This window comes from Myxocyprinus asiaticus, chromosome 19, assembly GCF_019703515.2.
Source record: "Myxocyprinus asiaticus isolate MX2 ecotype Aquarium Trade chromosome 19, UBuf_Myxa_2, whole genome shotgun sequence".
NCBI classification, from domain to species: domain Eukaryota; kingdom Metazoa; phylum Chordata; class Actinopteri; order Cypriniformes; family Catostomidae; genus Myxocyprinus; species Myxocyprinus asiaticus.
The window spans coordinates 26,862,058-26,881,939 of NC_059362.1; the positions used below are offsets into that span (position 1 = coordinate 26,862,058).

At 36.6% G+C, this 19,882-nt stretch overlaps 1 protein-coding gene across 1 annotated transcript; it reads left to right on the forward strand.

The window, feature by feature from the left end:
• Nucleotides 1–407: 407 nt before the first annotated feature.
• On the forward strand, nt 408–19,833 carry LOC127410298 (chromogranin-A-like). Its single transcript, XM_051645490.1, has 8 exons — nt 408–670; nt 4,231–4,280; nt 6,438–6,531; nt 7,533–7,601; nt 9,742–9,822; nt 13,023–13,331; nt 17,570–17,940; nt 19,261–19,833. The coding sequence occupies exons 1-8, from the start codon at nt 625–627 to the stop codon at nt 19,342–19,344; spliced, it is 1,104 nt and encodes a 367-aa protein (XP_051501450.1). The 5' UTR covers nt 408–624; the 3' UTR covers nt 19,345–19,833.
• Nucleotides 19,834–19,882: the final 49 nt, after the last annotated feature.

Below are 19,882 nucleotides of genomic sequence, written 5' to 3' on the forward strand. Positions count from 1 at the left end.
ATAGGCATGTGTACTATAAAATTAAAATCTGCAAGTTCTATTAACTTAAACTTGCGAGTTTATTAACTTGTCTACATTTTTTTGAGTTCTGCTAACTTATTCGATTTTACAATGCACTTGTGGAAATGTTTATGACCTTACTGTAGGTATATCCAAAATCCTATGGATATCACACATCATTGCTGTGCTCAATGAGATTTTCATTGAGTAATGGGATCTTGATGGGACCTTATCACCTATTCCATGAGGGGAAAAACAGGCATCCATGTTTCAATTACTTCTATGTTGTTTGTTATCTTGAATAAAGGTCTTCAGCATTTTGTGCTGCTGATGTGTACTGAGCAGCTTTGGTTTTCATTGATGTCATTTCCTCTTCATCAGTTCTTCTATATAAAGGCGGCATCTCTGCGGTAGTGAGTACAGTGACATTGAGGTATAGTGGTGTGTTGGAAGCGACATCAGTCTGTGGATCCGGCGAAACGAAGAAGCCCAGACGCCTTAACCGCATAATGCATCCATAAATCAGCGAGTGTTTTCACTCACTCCGAACAGAGGAAAGTACTAACGTTCATTCATTTCCGTTCAGTCGTTTGTCAACGGTCGCCTGCACTTCACGTTACGAAAATGATTGCACGAGGATGCGTTGGTCTCGCGGTGCTGGTGAATTTTGGTAAGTGTGTAACACGTTATGTTGTCGACATATTTAGATTTAGCTGTAAATGATGTATCGATTCTGTTGACAGTATACATGTTTTTACATCCGAGCGATGCCTTGTCGTGTCTGTCAGCACCAAGGACAGCGAATATAACACTTGCGAGGAACACAACAGTCTTTTCTTATTCTCAACATACTGACAACTTAGTTTACTTCAGTTGAACGATCTCGTGTAAGAAATGAGGTGAAATAAAGCACATGTGGACAGTTAATCGTGGTACAAAAGTCGCGGAAACACTACGAATATAAGTTATTTCGACATTCAAACTGAATTCAGTGGTGTAGTGGTGACTGAAGAGATGGGCATATTGTGAATCATAACGCACACATCCGGTCTGTAAAATATATACAGATGTAGCCTAAAATGTGTAAAGAATATTTATTTTTTATTATATATATATATATATATATATATATATATATATATATATATATATATATATATATATATATTATGGTGTGTTGTTGTCATAGTCCTTTATGAGCCCACAAAATGTGTGTCTGGGTTAGAAAGTTTCTTGCTGGCATGGTGTACTGTACAGTACTAAAAACCTTGGTATGATAACTTGATGTTAAATAGCCTATCTATTTAAATTAATAGGTTTGATTAAATGTTGTATTTATTACTAGGAAATTGGGTAAAACTTTATATCAATTCAAATTAATAAACTAACTGAGGGGGCACGTGCCCTCTTAGATTTTTAGCCAAGAGGATTTGATTTTGAATGGATCATTTAAAATTCCCAAAACAGATTTTTAATGAAATTCAATGATTATTGAATGTAAAAAAAAAATTAAAAAAAAGGATGCAAGACGCTCATGAACTAATGCATAATAAACTGTTAAGCATTTTAGCTAATATGAGTCTAGTAATCTTATCTTACATTACTATATACATACAAATGAATGGTTATTTGTTTTATTTTTTTGTGTACTATAATGTGCTAATATGTGTTTAGTAAAGTGAACTTTTCTAATAATTATAAATTGAAATGATTTGATCTTACGATAAAAAAAAAGGCTCTATTTAAATGCATAAATATGTTCACGTTTAGCAGCGAAGTAAATTTACAGCATAAATTATGACAACTCTAGCGCTGCTGGTGCTTCAGCATTTCACTGTAATAGACGCTACACATGTCCCACCACTTACTGAAACGGAAAGTATGATTGGTTTGCAAATATCCCATCTCTTGAAGTGCAAGTGAATGGTGACCAAAAATGTAAGCTCCAAAAATCATAAAGGAAGTATAAAAGTAATCCATACCACTCCAGTGTTTTAATGCATGTTTTCTGAAGCGATCCAATCAGTTTTGGGGGCGAACAGACCAAAATGCAACACGAATTTCACTATAAATCTTGACATCAGCAGTTTCATTGGCGATCATGATTTCAAGCTCGATTACACTTCCTAGCTCCATCTAGAGCTCTGTGCATGCATCAAGCACTAGGAAGTGTAATCAGGCTTGAAATCATGATCCTGCCTAGAGACTGCAATAGCAAGATGTACAGTGAAAAAGGAGTTATATTTTGGTCTGTTCTCAACCAAAATTGATTAGATCGCTTCTGAAGACATTGATTAAACCACTGAAGTCTGATGTATTATGTTTATGCTGCCTTTATGCAATTTTTGGAGCTTCAGAGTTTTTGTTGCCATTCACTTGCATTGTATGGACCTACAAAGCTGAGATGTATTTCTAAAAATCTTGTTGTTTGGGGTGAACTATTCCTGTGTGTTCAGCGCTCTTGCTTCCTGCTGCTCCGTGCGTGAGAATCTCTGTAAGTTTTTAAACATAAAAAAAAAAAAAAAAAATCACAATTCACTCAACGGTGCTGCGGCATCGCAGAAAAGTCAAAAGCCTACTCATTTGTTCTGGCACACATACGTATCTTCACTGATTTTAGGTGAGCATACGCAAAATCCTTAAAAAGAGGTGGGCATACAGCGTATGTGCTAAACTACACTACTGGTTGAATTGTTTCGACAATAGACCTTATTCGCCATATTTAATTTTTGACGTGAATAAAAATGTGTTGTATAGGCTACTGTTGTTTAAACTGTTTTTGAACATTCCTCTGACGAATCATTTAATTATACATATTTCCAATGCATTTTCAGTAGACAAACGATTTCAGGAAATATGAGATGTAAAAATTATGTTATCTAAAAACTTTATACAGCTTTATACAATGTATGCCATTGTACAGACTATGGGTAGATTTTCTTATTTGGGGGCCCCAAGGATGGGAATGAGGCCCTCTTCAAAAGCACACTTTTACCTCTATTTTTCCTTAAAGGTGCTGTAAGCTATTTTTATTTATTTATTTATTTTTTATTTTTTTTATGGAATGGTGTGAGGAAAATATTCATACTTTGAAACGCGTAAGTAAACGTTTGCAGGGTAAACTTCGACAGCGGTGAATGGGAGTGAATGGGAGATCACAGCAAATATTATTTTCACTTACCCATTTGCTCCAAGAGCAAAAGAAAAAATCCACTATTATATTTGAATGACTTTCTAGAAGAAGAAAAAATAAAAAGCGGTGGATTAAGACAGTAAAATGGGAGAAGATGCCAAATTTACTGTCACTCTCTCAGCAGCTGTAATAGAAACCCCCTCGCAGCTGTGGCAATTCATTTTTTAAAACTAATTCCAGGGAAATATAACACAAATATAATGTTATAAATTTACACTCAATATTTAAAAAATGTATAATATAAAAAGATTGGGAGATTTACACTGTTAAATAAGGCTGAAATGCATCATCACAGTCTGTAAAAAGGTCTATTGCATGGTAAACTTCTATAACAGTGAATAGGAGGCCACAGCAAATATGATTTTTGCTTACCCATTTGCTCCAACAGCAAAAGAAAAAATCCACTGTTACGTTTTCATGACTTTTCACAAGAGGAATAAAAATAGAGAGTGGTGGATTATGACAGTCAGAAGAGAGAAGATGCCAAATTTACTGTTACTCCCTCAGCAGCTGTAATAACTAGATTTTAAAATGAATTCCAGCGTAATATAACACAAAGCATAATGTTATAAATGTACACTATTTACGATGCTAAATAAGGCGGAAGTGCATCATCAGTTTGAGAAAAGGGTCTATTTTCACATGTGTCAACATCAACATGATAATCATCATCACTTTGAGGACTACGGAGTGCTGTGCTCATGGAAGCAGCAGCGGGTAACGGTGCAAGGTGTGCAGAAATCTAATCTGTTCAGAAAGACAATGTTACTTTCAGAAGTGTTGAGATAAACTTTTTAGACTGATCCTAACCCTTTTCTCTGACCCACTAGGGTAAATCCATTAAAAAAATGTCTCTCCACAAATTCAAACCAAATACCGCACCCCCTGGTACAGACTGTCAATCAATCCCTCAACTTCATTGTCAATCCTGTCCAAAAATAATATAGCGCTTCTCTGAATAAGGTCTATAGTCAGGCAATCATATCGTATTATAGCATTATGGTTTTGCTGACCAAAGCATTCTCTCTTCCGTGCAGTTTTCTCAGTGCCTGTGTCCCCAGGTCACATGGATGATAAGGACGTGAAGGTAAGCATTTATAAATCATTGTCTTAACAAACTAAATCTTTGACTTCAATTTCAAAATGATTTCAAATAACTACTTTCACAAGTGCTTTGGATTTTAAAGTGAATTTGGAGTAGCAGTATGAGAAATAGGAGCATAAGGATGCACAGAATGACAGAAACAGTAGTCCATGTTGTCAGGAAGTGTGGAGGAGAGCAGCAGAAGTGAGACTGTGAGTCAACAACACGACTTCAGCCTAATGACAGCTGGTGCTATGTGTGGTTACTGGGAGGAGGCTACCAACTACAGATGATTGCAAAGTGTGCTTAACCTATGTTGAACTGAATTTAAACTTGAGGTTGGGTTACAATTATTTAACATAGAATACTGAATCTTTAATAAGGTGGAGATGACTACATACCACTTTCTTGTTCTTGGCATTGAAAAATATAGAGACTTTTAGAGAGGGACTGTGTTGATACACAGAGATAGCTGGAAAATCTCTATAAATGTGTAGATCTGTGCCAATATTCCATTAAGGGAAAAATAGAACACATGGAACTGTATATATACCCATACGCTGATGTTCATTTCCACTTATCTCTTTCTCATTTTCTGTATCTATTGTATGTTTATTTGTTTTTAAGAATCTGGTAACAGATGTTCATTTCTTTCTTACATTTTGTATTTAATAAATGTCTATTCAGCAAATGGCAAGTCAAATTCCTCATCAGAGCAATCTTATCTACTAATAAAAACACTCAGCTAAAGTGAAGTTAGCAACAGATCAGATGCAGTTCTCCTAAGTAAAATGATAATGCCATTTCTGCAACAGTTCAGCTTTGGCAAGAGAGGCTGTTTTTCCCTGACAACAGAGAAATGTTTATCTATGTGGGAATGCAGAGCCAAATAAATCGCAGAGACAGGAGGGAGGGATGAAAGCACTGAGTAGGGAATGACATTTATTGAAAGTGAAATGTAAGACAGTAAGGCTGGATAAATATTGCAGACAGAGACTTTGAGATATTATTAACATGATAATGCTGTGACCTCTACCAGATTGATCACATGAACAAGTGAAACACAATGCCAAAATATTACTCGATACGGACTTTAGTGAGAAATATCAGCAGTCTCTCTAGTATTGACCAAAAGTGCTGTTCTGTGTTAAAAGAGCATAAAATGTCATGAATTCTTCCAGGGATGGCATTTCGAATAATTTTGTAGTCTAGTACTGAAACACATAAAAAAAATGATTACTTGAAATTTAGAATTTAAGTTCAACCTTCAACTTTCAAACCATTTTTTTTCATATGAACAAATGAGCACTATGCATAAACAACGAGATCTAGATTCAAAAATGAAAAAACAAAACAAAAAACATGTGTACTTACTCATAGAAACATACTTTAGTCGAATATTTAAAGCTGAATGAGCACTCGATTAATCGATTACTTGTGCACAACCCTACATTCTTCTATTCCAACATTTCAAGGTATCATTTTTTTTTTAATGTCAATTATTCTTTATTGTGTCTGTCAGTATCAAAGATTGCAGTTAGAACACTTGTGAGAAAAACAACAGTCATACATTTTTCTTAATGTGTAGACAACCTAACTTTTACTTGGATTAAATGATCTCATATCAAAAAATCTGGTGAAATTACCAAGCAACACTGGATGCTGCATTGCTATTCAAAAGTTGCCTAAAAACTGCAAATCTAATATAAATTGAATTATTTCGGCAGTAGTGATGCATTCTTATCATATTACAACATTTTACTCAATAAATATTTTTTGCCCTTTGTTGACAGAATGAAGTTCCAAACAAAAGTTTGGGAGGAGCTTGTTTATCTAGCCTATAATAAGGATATACTGTATAAGCACAATTCTTGATGATTCTTTCTGCATCCCTCCACCTCTCCATCTCTAGCTTTATATTTTATAATTCCTATACCAAATATTATTTTAAAAGTGTCTATTTCTCACTTTAGTCAGATAGATCTCAGAGCTCAGAGCTCAAGCCCATGCAGCCCTGTGCTAGAGCCCCTCCGTTATAGACAGCATGCCAAATCCGTTTACATTAATATGCTTCAGGACTATATGAACCAGTGAACTTGTGAAACAGCTTAAACCTTCATGGATTCTCCTATTCCAACATGTCTTTCTGTCTTCGTATAGGTGATGAAGTGTATTGTGGAAGTCATTGCGGATGCTCTGTCCAAGCCTCACCCCATCCCAGTGTCCCAGGACTGCCTTGAAACCCTAAGCACTGGTGAGTCCCAGCATTAGCGACACCCTGGACTACTGTTTCCATATATGTAGCTGCACTTGGGTGCTCCTATTCCCTAACATCAGCAGTGACCTTCCTGATCATGATCAATATGTGCTCAGTGCTGCTGTGACTGCACGTTCCTGATAGCTGAAAGTTAATGGAAAAAGTAATTAATGGCTTTACCAGAGAAGTTTTGCCTTGCACTATACAGTAACATCACAGGGGTTTGTCTTTGATAATTTAATAGTTGGAAAATCAATCATTCTATTAAAAGGGCAGCTATTGTTACAGAGATAACGCTTACAGCAGATAAATGAAACACCATGTGAGAGAGTAGACAATAAGTCTAGGACAAAGACAGTGAAGGACAGAGATAAAGAGAGAGAGAGAGAGAGAGAAAGAGAGAGAGAGAGAGAGAGAAAAGGAGGACAGAGATTACTGAAAGAAAGCAGAAATTTAAAAAGAGAGTAAAAATGCCAGCAAGATCAGACTGGTGAGCCAGTTTCACCAGTCAAGTTTTGGTGGTGAGCACCACTGTACTGGTCAACCAGCCAGAATAGCACCAAACCAGCCTGGAAATTCATGCTGGTCTAAGCTGGTCTTTTCAGCAGGGAAGAAACAAGAATACAGACATTTTGAGAGAGAAAGTGAAGAACAAGTGAATAGTATTGCCATGGAGTGAGCAGCCGACTCTGCACTCTTTCTCGGTCAGCAGAACTGGAAAAGCTTGTCTCAACTTTTATTCGGTGCAAATCTCTCTTTCCCCTCTCTTTATTGCTTTTACACACTCTCTCTCACGCACATCCTCTCTCTGTTCTCTCTCAGCGAGTTTGATGATTAATAGTGCAGCTCAGGAGAGGCATTACATTTCAATGCAATTAACACAAATAATGTAAAAAAAAAACCTGAATATGATTTGGGGTTTGGAGACAGTGAGAGCATTTTTCCTAGAGTTCTGGGTGAACAACGGAAACATGAAAACCCATATGTTTACTTTGCAGATGACAGGCTCGTGACAATCCTTCGCCACCGCAACTTTCTCAGAGAGTTGCAAGAGATTGCAGAGGAAGGTAAGAGTTGGCACTCCATATTCAAATGGGTCAGCATAATTATTATTATTAATAATAATAATAATAATAATAATAATAATAATAATGCAGATCAAACTGCTTTACATCAGAAAATAAAAACATTAAAGCTGAAGTGTAATTTTTGCACCACTAACATCACCAAACAGCAATTTTAAAGGACCAAAGACACATAGCATTTACAGTTTTCAAGAAAATCAAGCTACGAATGGCTAACTTATAGTTGTCTCTTCATAAAAAGCTGGCATAGGAGAAAGTATTTTAACATTAACTAAGTAAGACACTTTAGCTTTAAGGGAGTGATTACAATAATAAAAAACAAACAAACAGACAATTACACTCACTGAGCACTTTATTAGGAACACTATGGTCCTAATAAAGAGCCCAATGTCGCCTTCTGCTGTTGTAGCTCATCCGCCTCAAGGTTCGACTTGTTGTGCATTCTGAGATGCTATTCTGCTCACTACAATTGTACAGAGTGGTTATTTGAGTTACCGTAGCTTTCTGTCTGCTCGAACCAGTCTGGCCATTCTTCATTGAACTCTCTCATCAACAAGCCGTTTCCGTCCACAGAACTGACACTCACTGGATGTTTCTTGTTTTTAGCACCATTCTGAGTAAACTCTAGAGCAGGGGTCGGCAACCTGTGGCACTTGGAGGAGTAATCACTGGCACGCCAGCAATGGCGAGAGTGGAGTAGACTATTTTATTTATATGAAATTCCGCACCTGCATTCCAGTTTGCATCTTGATTAAATCCTTCCTCATGATCACACAGCGTATTTTCATCAGCTGAATGGGAGGTTAAACCAAAAGTTAAAATGTGACAAGACTGCAGTATACCCAACAGACTTGCACAGCGCAAGCAAGCCATTCACGCTTCACGTTCAGTTAATCGTGCAAGTTAAAAAGCGCCAGCGATGATTCGGTCAGGCTGCGCGGATGACAGCCTACATTCCGCGTTTCATTTGTTTCTTTTTGCTTTCAGAAAAACATGCGATGTAATAAGGAAAACACCACTATTAAACACCCTCCTTAAACCATGGTCACACTCAAAATTACATTAAACGATTAAAAGAGAAAATTAAAATATCTATTAAAAATATAAATTAAACCTGGATATAAAGTTTTAGGAATTTGCAGGTGTGATTCACCGAAAAGGGCTAAATAGTTGATCAGCTTCTGATGTGTGAATAACTTGCACGTGCAGCGTGAGTCTCGTCACATTTTAACTTTTTAGTTTAGCCTCCCTTTCAGCTGATGAAAACACTCTGCGTGATCATGAGGAAGAATTACATCAAGATGTAGATTGGAATGTAGGTGCGAAAAACCTCATATAAATAAAATAACCTGATTTTGAAAAATGTACATACATAATTTAAGAAATATTTAAGATCCCACACAATTTCGTGATCAGTAGTCAAATAAAAAAAAAAAGTTTGTGACATTAACTGTGTTAACTCATTTTGTACAAAAGGACATGTTTTCTTTCATTAAAGCACTTTCACAAGAGGGTGGGTGTGGTCATTGGCATAGCCATTAAACAAAAAAATAAAAAATGGCACTCCATGTCAAAAAGACTGTTGTGCGATTAAATCCCAGGAGATCAGCAGTTACAGAAATACTGAATAAGTAGGTGTACAGGTATTCCTAATAAAGTGCCCAGTGAGTGTATGTATGTTATGTATTCACACATACATACATACAGTACATATGTATGTATTTACCAAATGTTTTAGATGCTTGTCTGAAATGTGGCTAATTTAATTAGTTGAAAGTTTCAGATTTTTGGTCTCCTGATCTCTTATAGTTTACATAACAATATTTAAAAAAAAAAAAATCGCCATCAGATGACCTTAATTAATGATTTGGAACATTCTGAAAGACAGAAAAGTTAGAAATGTATAAACTAAATCTGTTTATCCTGTAGAGAAAAGCTAATGGTAGCAGAATGGTGTCTGGGTGCTAATGGATTTTTCTGGCAGCAGTAGGTCAATTGAAATGTAGAGCAGAGATTTGTATAATATTGCTGATGAACTATGAAAGAGAATCCATAGACGCCATTTTATTTCCAAGAAGCTGCTGTCTACTTGTGACCATGTCCCCATCTAACTGCTTCACAGGAACCAATGAGAGAGCACTGAAGCACCCAGGGGACATACCTGATCAGGTGACTAGCCTCCCTAAAGACATGAAAGCTGCAGGTGAGATGAATACACTGTTGTTTAATTGCCATTTTATGTGACTCTGTGCTTACTCTGTTATATTTCTTTTTTCTTCTGGTTAATTAGCATTAAGTGTTTCCTAGTGATTTTATCATTTATCTTTACATTGTTTTTTGTTTTTGTTTTTTTACTGATTGTCTATGGCCTTTGTTATTTGCACACTTGTATGGCCATTTTTGTATATGAGAGAGAAAAGGTGAGAGACCTAAAAGCTGAGAATAAATTCTATCAAAGAAAACAGTCGCATGAAATATTTTCTTAAGCATTGTTTTCACTCTTCAGAGGACTTCAAAAGACGGTCAACCTCTGTTCTCAAAGCACATGTTAATGCGAATCACAACTGTGATAATGTGTTCTGTTCTAGAGTGCTGCACAAACAGAATTCTGACAGAATAAGGCCATAGGGCACATCTGTCTCTTCTATTAGACCTGTTTCATGCAAGTGCAAATGTTCTCTAACAGAGTCATGAGCTTGTAAAATTAAAGGTGCACAGTATTTATTTATTTATTTATTTATTTATTTACTTATTTATTTACTTATTTGTGTACACTCATTTGAGATAAGAAATCCAGTCATACCTGTATCAGCAGCCTAATAAAAGCTATTTACATGGAGTGGGTTGCCTAATGGGGGCCACCATGTAGAAATCACATGACCAGCCAAATATTATTTACTCACTTTTCACTCACAGAATAAATTAATAATAACTGACAGTGAATAGTGCATTTCTACAGTAAGTAAAAACTACTGCTTTTGCATGATTCTGCATCCACATCACTAGGTGTCAGTATAAATCCAAGACAATTATATACTGTATATATCAAAACAAAAAATACTGAGTGCACCTTTACATTTCTTAATATGCTCACCACTATGTGGCATTACACTGGACTGAACACAGAAGCTCTTGTTGATTTGAGACTGGTGTCTCGGATATATCATACCTCAAGTCTGTGGACACATATGTATGGGAGCTGTAAAGCTACATACCATTCTGTAATTTTTTCAGTGTCAGACATAAAACACTAAATGTTTTGTTCAAATATATCCCTTAATTTATGAGTGGTTTGTCAGTATACTATCTTGTGTTATTCCTCAGTTGAATATGTTGACCTTTAGAATTTTGATCTGCATGCATTGCAAATACACCTTTACACTGTAAACATTTGCCAGGATTTTTCAAGATTTAACAGTAATCTCTCACAATAAAATACTGTATTTAGAATTTTGTTGTAAAATCGATGCAGGTCATTTTCTGTCATAACACAACAAATTACTGTAAAAAAAAAATAAATTACAATATCACACTTCATTGTGGGGTAATAATGTTTCATTTGAAGTCACCATTACGGCGTTTAGTGTTTCTGTTTGATGAGAACTTTGACTTATTTACATTTAATTCATTTTCTCCCAGCTGGGACAATTGTGTTATAGAACACAATTCATTGCATTGTATTTAAAGTTTGATCTTAATATACAGTCTACACTGAGGTGTAATTCTTATGTTAAAATAAAGAAATAATATAGTTTATATATAAACAATCAGGGAGGGTGTCTGCCATGCTTAGGCTTTGCTGTGACTTTTATCTCTCATGATTTTTTTTTTTTAAGTAAATGTTGTCAACCAGGCATGCACGGACATCAACATTCAGTATACAAAACTCACAAATAGTGACAATTAAAAGTGAAGTATGTAATTTCTACGCTACTAGTGGCACCAAACAGAATTACAAAAATAAAGTGTTTTCAAACCATCTTTGCCAACACGCCTTAGACTCATTACATTCTTTTGCACTTTCTGATTCCATATGCTCAGATAGGCTATACTAAATGAAAGGTGATAAATGTTTCACGTCATAATAAACAAGACCACTATAACATATACACACCAGACAGAAAGCGTTAGGAATCGGGTCGTCTGATAACATCATTGGATTGAACGGCAGCTGATGTGCAGGGGATAAATATTCAGAGTATCTTACGAATTTATCTGGAGCTCGACAGTAATGAGCTAACTTGTTTGGCAATACTTTGAGTGTAATTTAGGCTAATTGTCGAGAAGCAACTTGTCAAGTTTGAGGTCTCCATCAAACCACAAAAAATCCCTCAAAGTCCTCCAACTTGTAAAAATTTGGCGAAGCTAAATTTCTTTTCCTCTGTACACGTCTACCATGGATGTTCATATTCTCCTGGCTGAACAGTTTACTACAAGTAGCCACGCCCCAAACTCACACTATAGGTTGAGCTAGAAAGGGATGGGTGGGGCTGAGTGGGCTGCTCAAACTATAAACATAGTGCCTGGGAGGCTCAGTATTTATACTTTTGAGGGAGGTAAACCCATGAATGGCTTACTTATAGTTGAACAATGAACAATAAACAGGGATAGTAGAACGTATTTTGGCATCAAAAAAGTTACATACTTCACCTTTAACAAACATTGTAGATAAAAAATATAGATGATAATTGTGATTCTACAACACAGCACTGCTACATTACAGTAATTTCTGTAAAATACAGTAATCACTTAAATTGCAGTAAATTGTAGGACTACTACTGTAAATTATACTTTGAAAGTCCGGCAACTAGAAGCTAGGAATATACTGTAAACTCAAACTAATATTTGTTTACTGTGCATTCTATCTGATGCATCCAACTCAGTGCAGCCAGTGGCAGTGTCAGTGTTAGTCTTTAGTATTTAACAAATCCTGAGATCTCTTTGTGCAGTGAGGTGAGCAGTCAGCTGTCACAGGCCTTTTTCTGGAGGTAAACATGTTTGAAAAACAGCATCTGTATGTGCTTGTGCAAGAACTGCACTGTTGAGATCAGAAAAATTGATCCAAAGAAAAAACATTTGAATGGCTTGTTCCACAGCTGTGCACTTCCATTAAAAGGCATGCACTGTAGAAAAATCCTTGGTAGACACCTCAAACCTGAAGGACTTTGACCTGAAACAAAACAGACACCTTCATTCTTTCATTCATTCATTAATTAATTCGTTCATTTGTTCATTTGATTATATATTTATTAGTTAATTTACTATTTTACTATTTTAAGGTGAAGAGCTGGCAGGGCATGTTTTCTGTATTTTGTGAAATGTTATGTGAGCGTTAGAGCTGTTCAGATGAAATGATACAGAAATGAGCACTTACCCTGAACATAACCCTTTGCCATCCCACAGATGATCAGTCAATGCTGGTTGCCATGGAAAAGCCAGAAGAGGCTGCAGAGAAGAGAGGAGCCAGCGAAGAGAGCTCCAGGGAGAGTGAGGAGACAGAGCAAGAGTCTCAAAAAAGGAACAAGATTGCTGCTGAGGAGGAGGAGCATGAAGAAAATGAGAATGCTAGCAATCACATCACCAACTCCATGAACCCGGAGGAGAAAAGAGAGTCACAGGAGGAGGCAACAATAAGGGATGAGGAGAAACAGGAGGATGAGAAGAAACGCCTCCTTCAAAAGGAGAAAAATGATCTGACTCACAATATAGAAGGTAATTATGAAATTGAAATGTAACATGACTTATTACATTGTTCTGTTGAATACTTTATTCTGATTGGTTAATCACAATATTCTGTGGTAAAAAAAACTGCTGTCCCTGGCAACCAATCTCCTACAGTTAGATGGTAATTGAACAATCGGTTCTCGTAGTCAACGTGTTAAATGCAGGAGAAAAGGGCAGGAGTAAAGATCTGAGCGACCTTGACAAGGGCCAAATTGTTATGGCCAGACGACTGGGTCAGAGCATCACTGAAACTGCAAGGCTTGTGGGGTGCCCCCTGGTCCGAGGAGAAACAAACCACAAAGTGGCGACAAGGTGTTGGGTGCCCAAGGTTCATCGTTGCACAATGGCAACAAAGGCTATCCCATCTGGTCCGAACTGACAGAAGGTCTACTGTGGCACAAGTCACAAAAATTTTTAATTATGGTTATGGGAAGAATGTGTCACAACACACCGTGCATCGCACCCTGCTGCGTATGGTGCTGCGTAGCTGCAGACTGGTCAGAGTGCCCATGATGACCGCTGTCCACTGTCGAAAGCACCTACAATGGGCATGCGATCACTGGAACTGGACCTTGGAGCAATGGAAGAAGGTCGTCTGGTCTGATGAGTCCCATTTTCTTTTACATCATGTGGATGGCCTTGTACGTGTGTGCCTTTACCTGGGGAAGTGATGGCACCAGGATGCACAGTGGAAAGATGACAAATCAGTGGAGGGAGTGTGATGCACTGGGCACTGTTCTGCTAGGAAACCCTGGGTTGCCATTCACGTGGACATCAATGTGCCACCTACCTAAACATAGTTGCAGGCCAGGTACACCCGTTCATGGCAGTGGTATTCCCTGATGGCAGTCGCATCTTTCAGCAGGATAATGCACCCTGCCACACTGCACACATTATTCAGGAATGGTTTGAGGAACATGAAAAGAGTTCAAGGTGTTGCCCTGGCCTCTAAATTCCCCAGATCTCAATCCGATTGAGCATCTGTGGGATGTGCTGGACCAACAAGTCCGATCCACGGTGGCATCACCTCGCAGCTTACAGGACTTGAAGGATCTGCTGCTAATGTCTTGGTGCCAGATACCACAGGACACCTTCAGGGATCTTGTAGAGTCCATGCCTCGGTGGGTCGACACTGTTTTGGTGGCACGCGGAGGACAAACAGCATATTAGGCAGGTGGTCATAATGTTTTGGCTCATCAGTGTATATGCCGCTGTCAGAGTGCATCTTTTAGTTCAGTACATCAACCCTCATGATGTGTAACAAAGTGGAATCTGATCACAGATCAGGTGTATACAACTTTCAGCCCATGGTACTGAATGAATAGCCTTAGTTTTCTTCCTAAACATTTGTCACTCTCGTACATTCGATCAATAGGAAGATAATGACTATTCTTTGCATGTGTGTGAGAGATAGAAATCTCTTTGGAGAATTCATTAAAAGGCAATAACTAATTTCATTGAAGAGGTTCAGAATAAGAGCAGGAGATTGTTTCTAAAACAGGAGATGAGGGGATGAGGAATCAGGAGTGAGGAAGGATGGGGGTCAGAAATGAAGATTGATAGAAGAATTTAGCCTCGCTAAGTGAACAGTCCGGTGTGGATAGATGACTACGCTGAGTGCCTCCATCTATGAAATTAATTCCCTGCTGCTCTTAGGCCCACTGCATTGATCCAGTAATTGATGTTGAGGACAACCCAGATCAGCCAGCTTGCTACAGCTTGCTTAAAGCGGCCCTAAACTTGGGGTATGTTCCAAAAGTGTCCAGCGAAGTGGACTTCACAGGGTATTCCGCCATCTTAAATGATATTCTAAATCATAGGGAGCTTATACTGTATATACAGGGTTGGGAGGGTTACTTTTGAAATGTATTCCACTACAGATTACAGAATACATGCTGTAAAATGTATTCCGTTAGATTACTCAAGGTCAGTAACGTATTCTAAATACTTTGGATTACTTCTTCAGCACTGGTAGATTTTTTCACATGTTTTGACTATAAAAACTCTTCCAGTACAGTAAGACTAAATACACATGTTAAAAATACATTCTCTGAAAAACCTAAATATCTTACGCAGTGTTGTTTCTAAAACAAGATTAATCAAATTGATCTTGTTTTAAAGATGTTTAGATGTTTTTACAGGAAAACAATACAAAAATTATTATCAAGAATATGATTTTTGCCCTAATATCAAAGGTCTTATTAGAAAAAAAAAATATGATCCAATGTGAATTTTCTTGATAAAAAAATATGATCGTGTCTGGTAACGTGCATGTAAAATGGCTAGAAATAGCATTTTAGCTTAGCGTAAAGCTGACAATTTACACAAGGTTTATTTCTATTTCTTCTGCTCCAAACTTACTTCAAACGTACTTCTCTGTCTGCTCGTATGAATGTAACACATCATAAGAAAGTGTTTCACCGCTGTTCAAATGCACTTTGGATCGCATCATTTATATGGATAAATGTTTTCCATCTGAAAGGACTAAATATTAAATGAAACAAATGACAATAAAATGCAAAGTAATCTCTTCAGTAATCAAAATACTTTTTGAATGTAACTGTATTCTAATTACCAACGATTTAAATTGTAACTGTAGTGGAATACAGTTACTTATATTTTGTATATTAAATTAGTATTCCCGTTATGTGTATTCCGTTACTCCCCAACCCTGTGTATATGTCCATTTCGAAGGGCACTACTAATTGCAAAGGTACATCAATATATAACTTCACAGGAATTGGAGAGAGATATTTACTCACCAGTCAGTGTGCACCACCTCAGTATTACATATAGTTTGCTAAAAATATACAGAAAAGGTTGGGGTTATGTTAGATTGGGGTTAGGGTTAAGGTTAGGTTTAGGGTTAGGCATTTTTATTCAGCTTAATTCACCTTAGATCATAACAGTAAAACAACACACCTTTTATTGTGTTGTGTGTGCTGGCTGCGCTCAACAACAACCAGAGTGTGACTGGTGTATTCCGATATTCAAACAAGGGAATCTTATGAGTCTGTACTTTTAATGACTGTCCTCAAATGATTCACCGACCTACAATTTATTAGTCTGACGAGTCTTTCACTGAATAAACTCACTGAATCAGTCATAGCTTCTGCATTATTATTGCAACGTCGTCTCAAAGAATGAACCGCAAGCCTTTGCTCTCAGTCATGCCAAAATGAAACAAATACTGTTTTGTGTACAACGTTAATGAAATTAAATGAGTTATTACAGTTGTTGTTCATATGATAAAGTTTAGTTAAATGAATATTCCGGGTTCTATACAAGTTAAGCTCAATCGACAGCATTTGTGGCATAATGTTGATTACCACAAAAAATTATTTCAACTCGGCCCTTTTTAAAAACAGTAAGTATTTTAATGTTTACAGATTGTCTCACATTCCCTTCCATTGTAAGTGCCTCTCTGTAACACAGATTTTTTCTTTTTTAATGGAAAGGAGGGACATGTTGAAATAAAATTTTGTGGTAATCAACATTATGCCTCAAATTCTGTCGATTGAGCTTAATTTGTATTTAACTTGGAATATTACTTTAAAGATACATATTTGCAATCCAGTTTTTGTAATAAATGATTTTATCATTTTAATACACAATGCAAAATACTGTATGTGATTTAAATAAAAAGTCCTGCATACTATTATACATAGTCCAATCTGGCCCATGACCTAAAATGAGTTTGACACCCCTGCCTTAGATATTTATAAACAGTTGAAACCATATCTAAGCCATTGTCATGACTATGGGTTAAATAACAGATAAGAATGCACACATATACATTTACAAATCAAAATAATTTCCATAGTAATCATCACAACAGTCTCTAGCACTGCATTTGATGACATTGCAAGGCATTCTGAATTAACACATTTTTTTCAAGTGAAGTGAACATTTACATATTGTATATCCCCTTTTACATTTGTTAATAGAAGCAATTATTTGGAAATCTATATTCAGCAGTACAGAAGAACATAGAAGGCCAGGGAATGTGGGGCTGATTTCTCCAGGCAAGCTGGCAAGAGAGAGAATTTCATTTAGAAGAGTGGTGTCTTTGCTGATGCTGCACAATAGTATATGGGGCCTTTCTAGAGAAAGTGTGTGTGTGTTTGTGTGTGTCTAGAATAATAAGTGAGAGGAGACAGAGATAAAGAGAGAGAGAGAGAAGATATGATCATACAATCATAACTTGTTCCCCTTTTTATCTGCAGGGGCCACAGTCACAGATGCTTTGGAAGCAAATCCTGAGGTAAAGCAATCCATCATGGAAAAGGGAGCTGAAAAGGAGGGAACAAATTCAAAAGAAGAGCAAAAGGTGGAGGAGGAGGAGGAGGAGGAGGAGGAGGAAAAGAGAGAGTTTGGCATGAAGCGCTGGAGTCGCATGAGCAAGCTGGCCCACAAAAAAGTGGAGACAAGCCCAGTGTTGGAAAGCAACTGGGAAGCACCGCATCACTCTAAGGAACAAGTGGAGAAAGAGGGAGAGTTGCGGAGGAGCCCAGAGGAGCAGGAGCTGCAGCTTATGGCGCAGACTGAACCAGAGGACAAAAGGGATGAGGAGGGCAGTGCCAGTAGGAAGACAGAGGTATAATAATGTGTTCTAATGACACCTAACCCTAACTGGATACCATTCTCCTATACCAATTTATACTGGGGGGTCTAGAAGTCTGAGACCACTAGTGCATTAAAAAATTATCATGAATTTAATGATAATCTTAGTATTTGGTATGTACCCCATTTTGCTTTAATGACTCTACAAGTTTCTGCAAAACCTGACAATGTTAAGGGGAATAAATATAATACAGTAAATGGTCCTAAATGTAATACATGCCCTAAATGTAATAACAGTTTGGTTCTAAATGTAAAAAGGCCCTTCATAAATGTAATAAACATTGAGCTCTAAATGTAATAAAGGCCCTAAATGTAATAACTATTGGTCCTAAATGTATTAAAGGCCCTGAATATAATAATTTATGTCCTAATTGTAAGAACGGCCCTAAATATAATGAATGGATTTAATAAATGTAACAAAGACCTGGCATGTAATTCTTTGTGGTCCTAAATGTAATGAAGGCTCTAATGTATCAGTGATAATGTTTACAGCTCCTACTGACCATTTATTAATAATTGACTAGTGAGTGTAGTGATTAATGATCAGTGAATTTAGTAAGTGTGAGCAATTTATTATTAAATATATATAGTTTTAAAAATATATATAACCTCATATATTTATTCCAATTAAATAGAATAAAGGATATAGATGAGAATGAATTCTTTAATGAAGACTTTTGGTCAGTAAAACATACGAAACTGAATGTAAAGTAAATAAACTGTACCACTGACATTTACCAGCAATACTAATGTCATCAGCATTTTTTAAAAGCTAATGATATTTAGTATAATGCATAAACATTATATCTACATACATACTAATATTTAACAACCTTACCTTAAATATACCAAACAACCTTCAGACACCTTTGTATACATTAAGGATCAAAATGTTTAGGGCCTTTATTGCATTTGGACCAAAGGTTATTACATTTAGGGACTTTATTAAATTAAGAAACAATTATTACCTGTGTGCCATCTACAGATGATCCATGTTATCTCAGCATTATTTGAGAACATTCCAAAGAGCATCTTGTATGCTTCAGTGGAAGCAAAAATAGTGCTGAATGTAATCTAATTTTTGCAAAATCTTAAGACTTTCGATTTATTTCCAGGTGTAAAAAATAAAATAAAATAAAATAAATGAATCCTATATTTTCAATGTGGTTTCAGATTTTTGGACCCCACCGTGTGCACTTATGCTTTTTTAACATCAACAAATAAAAAAGGGGATATGAATATGAATAAAAATAAGTCAGGCACTGATTTTCTCTCTCTCTCTCTCTCTCTTCAGGATGCTGATATTGAGAGTCTGGCTGTCATCGAGTCTGAACTAGAAAGTGTGGCTCAGAAACTTCATGAACTGAGACGAGGCTGAACTGCTCCAGCCCTCCACCTCTGTCTGCTCTGACTTTCATTTCTCCTTCAGTAGAAAGGCATGTTAACTTGAGATGAAGCTCTCACCTTCACCTTCGGTCCACAGCAGCGCAAGCTCTTATCTCAGCACATTATCTGCTCATTTCCTAAACGTGATATGAGTCCCCACAGTGACTCCTCTGGTGTCAAACAATAATATCCTGAGTCAGGTCCCTTCATCACCTTTCCCAGCGCCACTGCTTTGCTTTATTGTGCTTGCTTCCTGAAGAAATTTGGATATTGAGTATATATATATATCATATAAAATTAATAATTATTTACTAAAAACAACCCAGGATATCATAGGTTGGAATTTTAATTTACATAAACATTACAGTATATTACAGAGTCTTATGATCCATTGGCAATAATGCTTTTATTAGATATGGTGACGACTAATTAAATGCTTTTTGGGATTAATTTAAGAAAATTAAATAAATATAAATCAGAAGGGTGTCTAAGTAATTGATTCCTTGCAACTTTTCAGCCAGAACTGGTGG

Bases quoted from the DNA above. Each gene is read 5' to 3' on its own strand.
- LOC127410298 (XM_051645490.1), top strand. From the start codon at position 625: ATGATTGCACGAGGATGCGTTGGTCTCGCGGTGCTGGTGAATTTTG. The intron at 6,532-7,532 runs GTGAGTCCCAGC...TTTACTTTGCAG, and splicing joins CCTTGAAACCCTAAGCACTG to ATGACAGGCTCGTGACAATC. The intron at 13,332-17,569 runs GTAATTATGAAA...TTTTATCTGCAG, and splicing joins TCTGACTCACAATATAGAAG to GGGCCACAGTCACAGATGCT.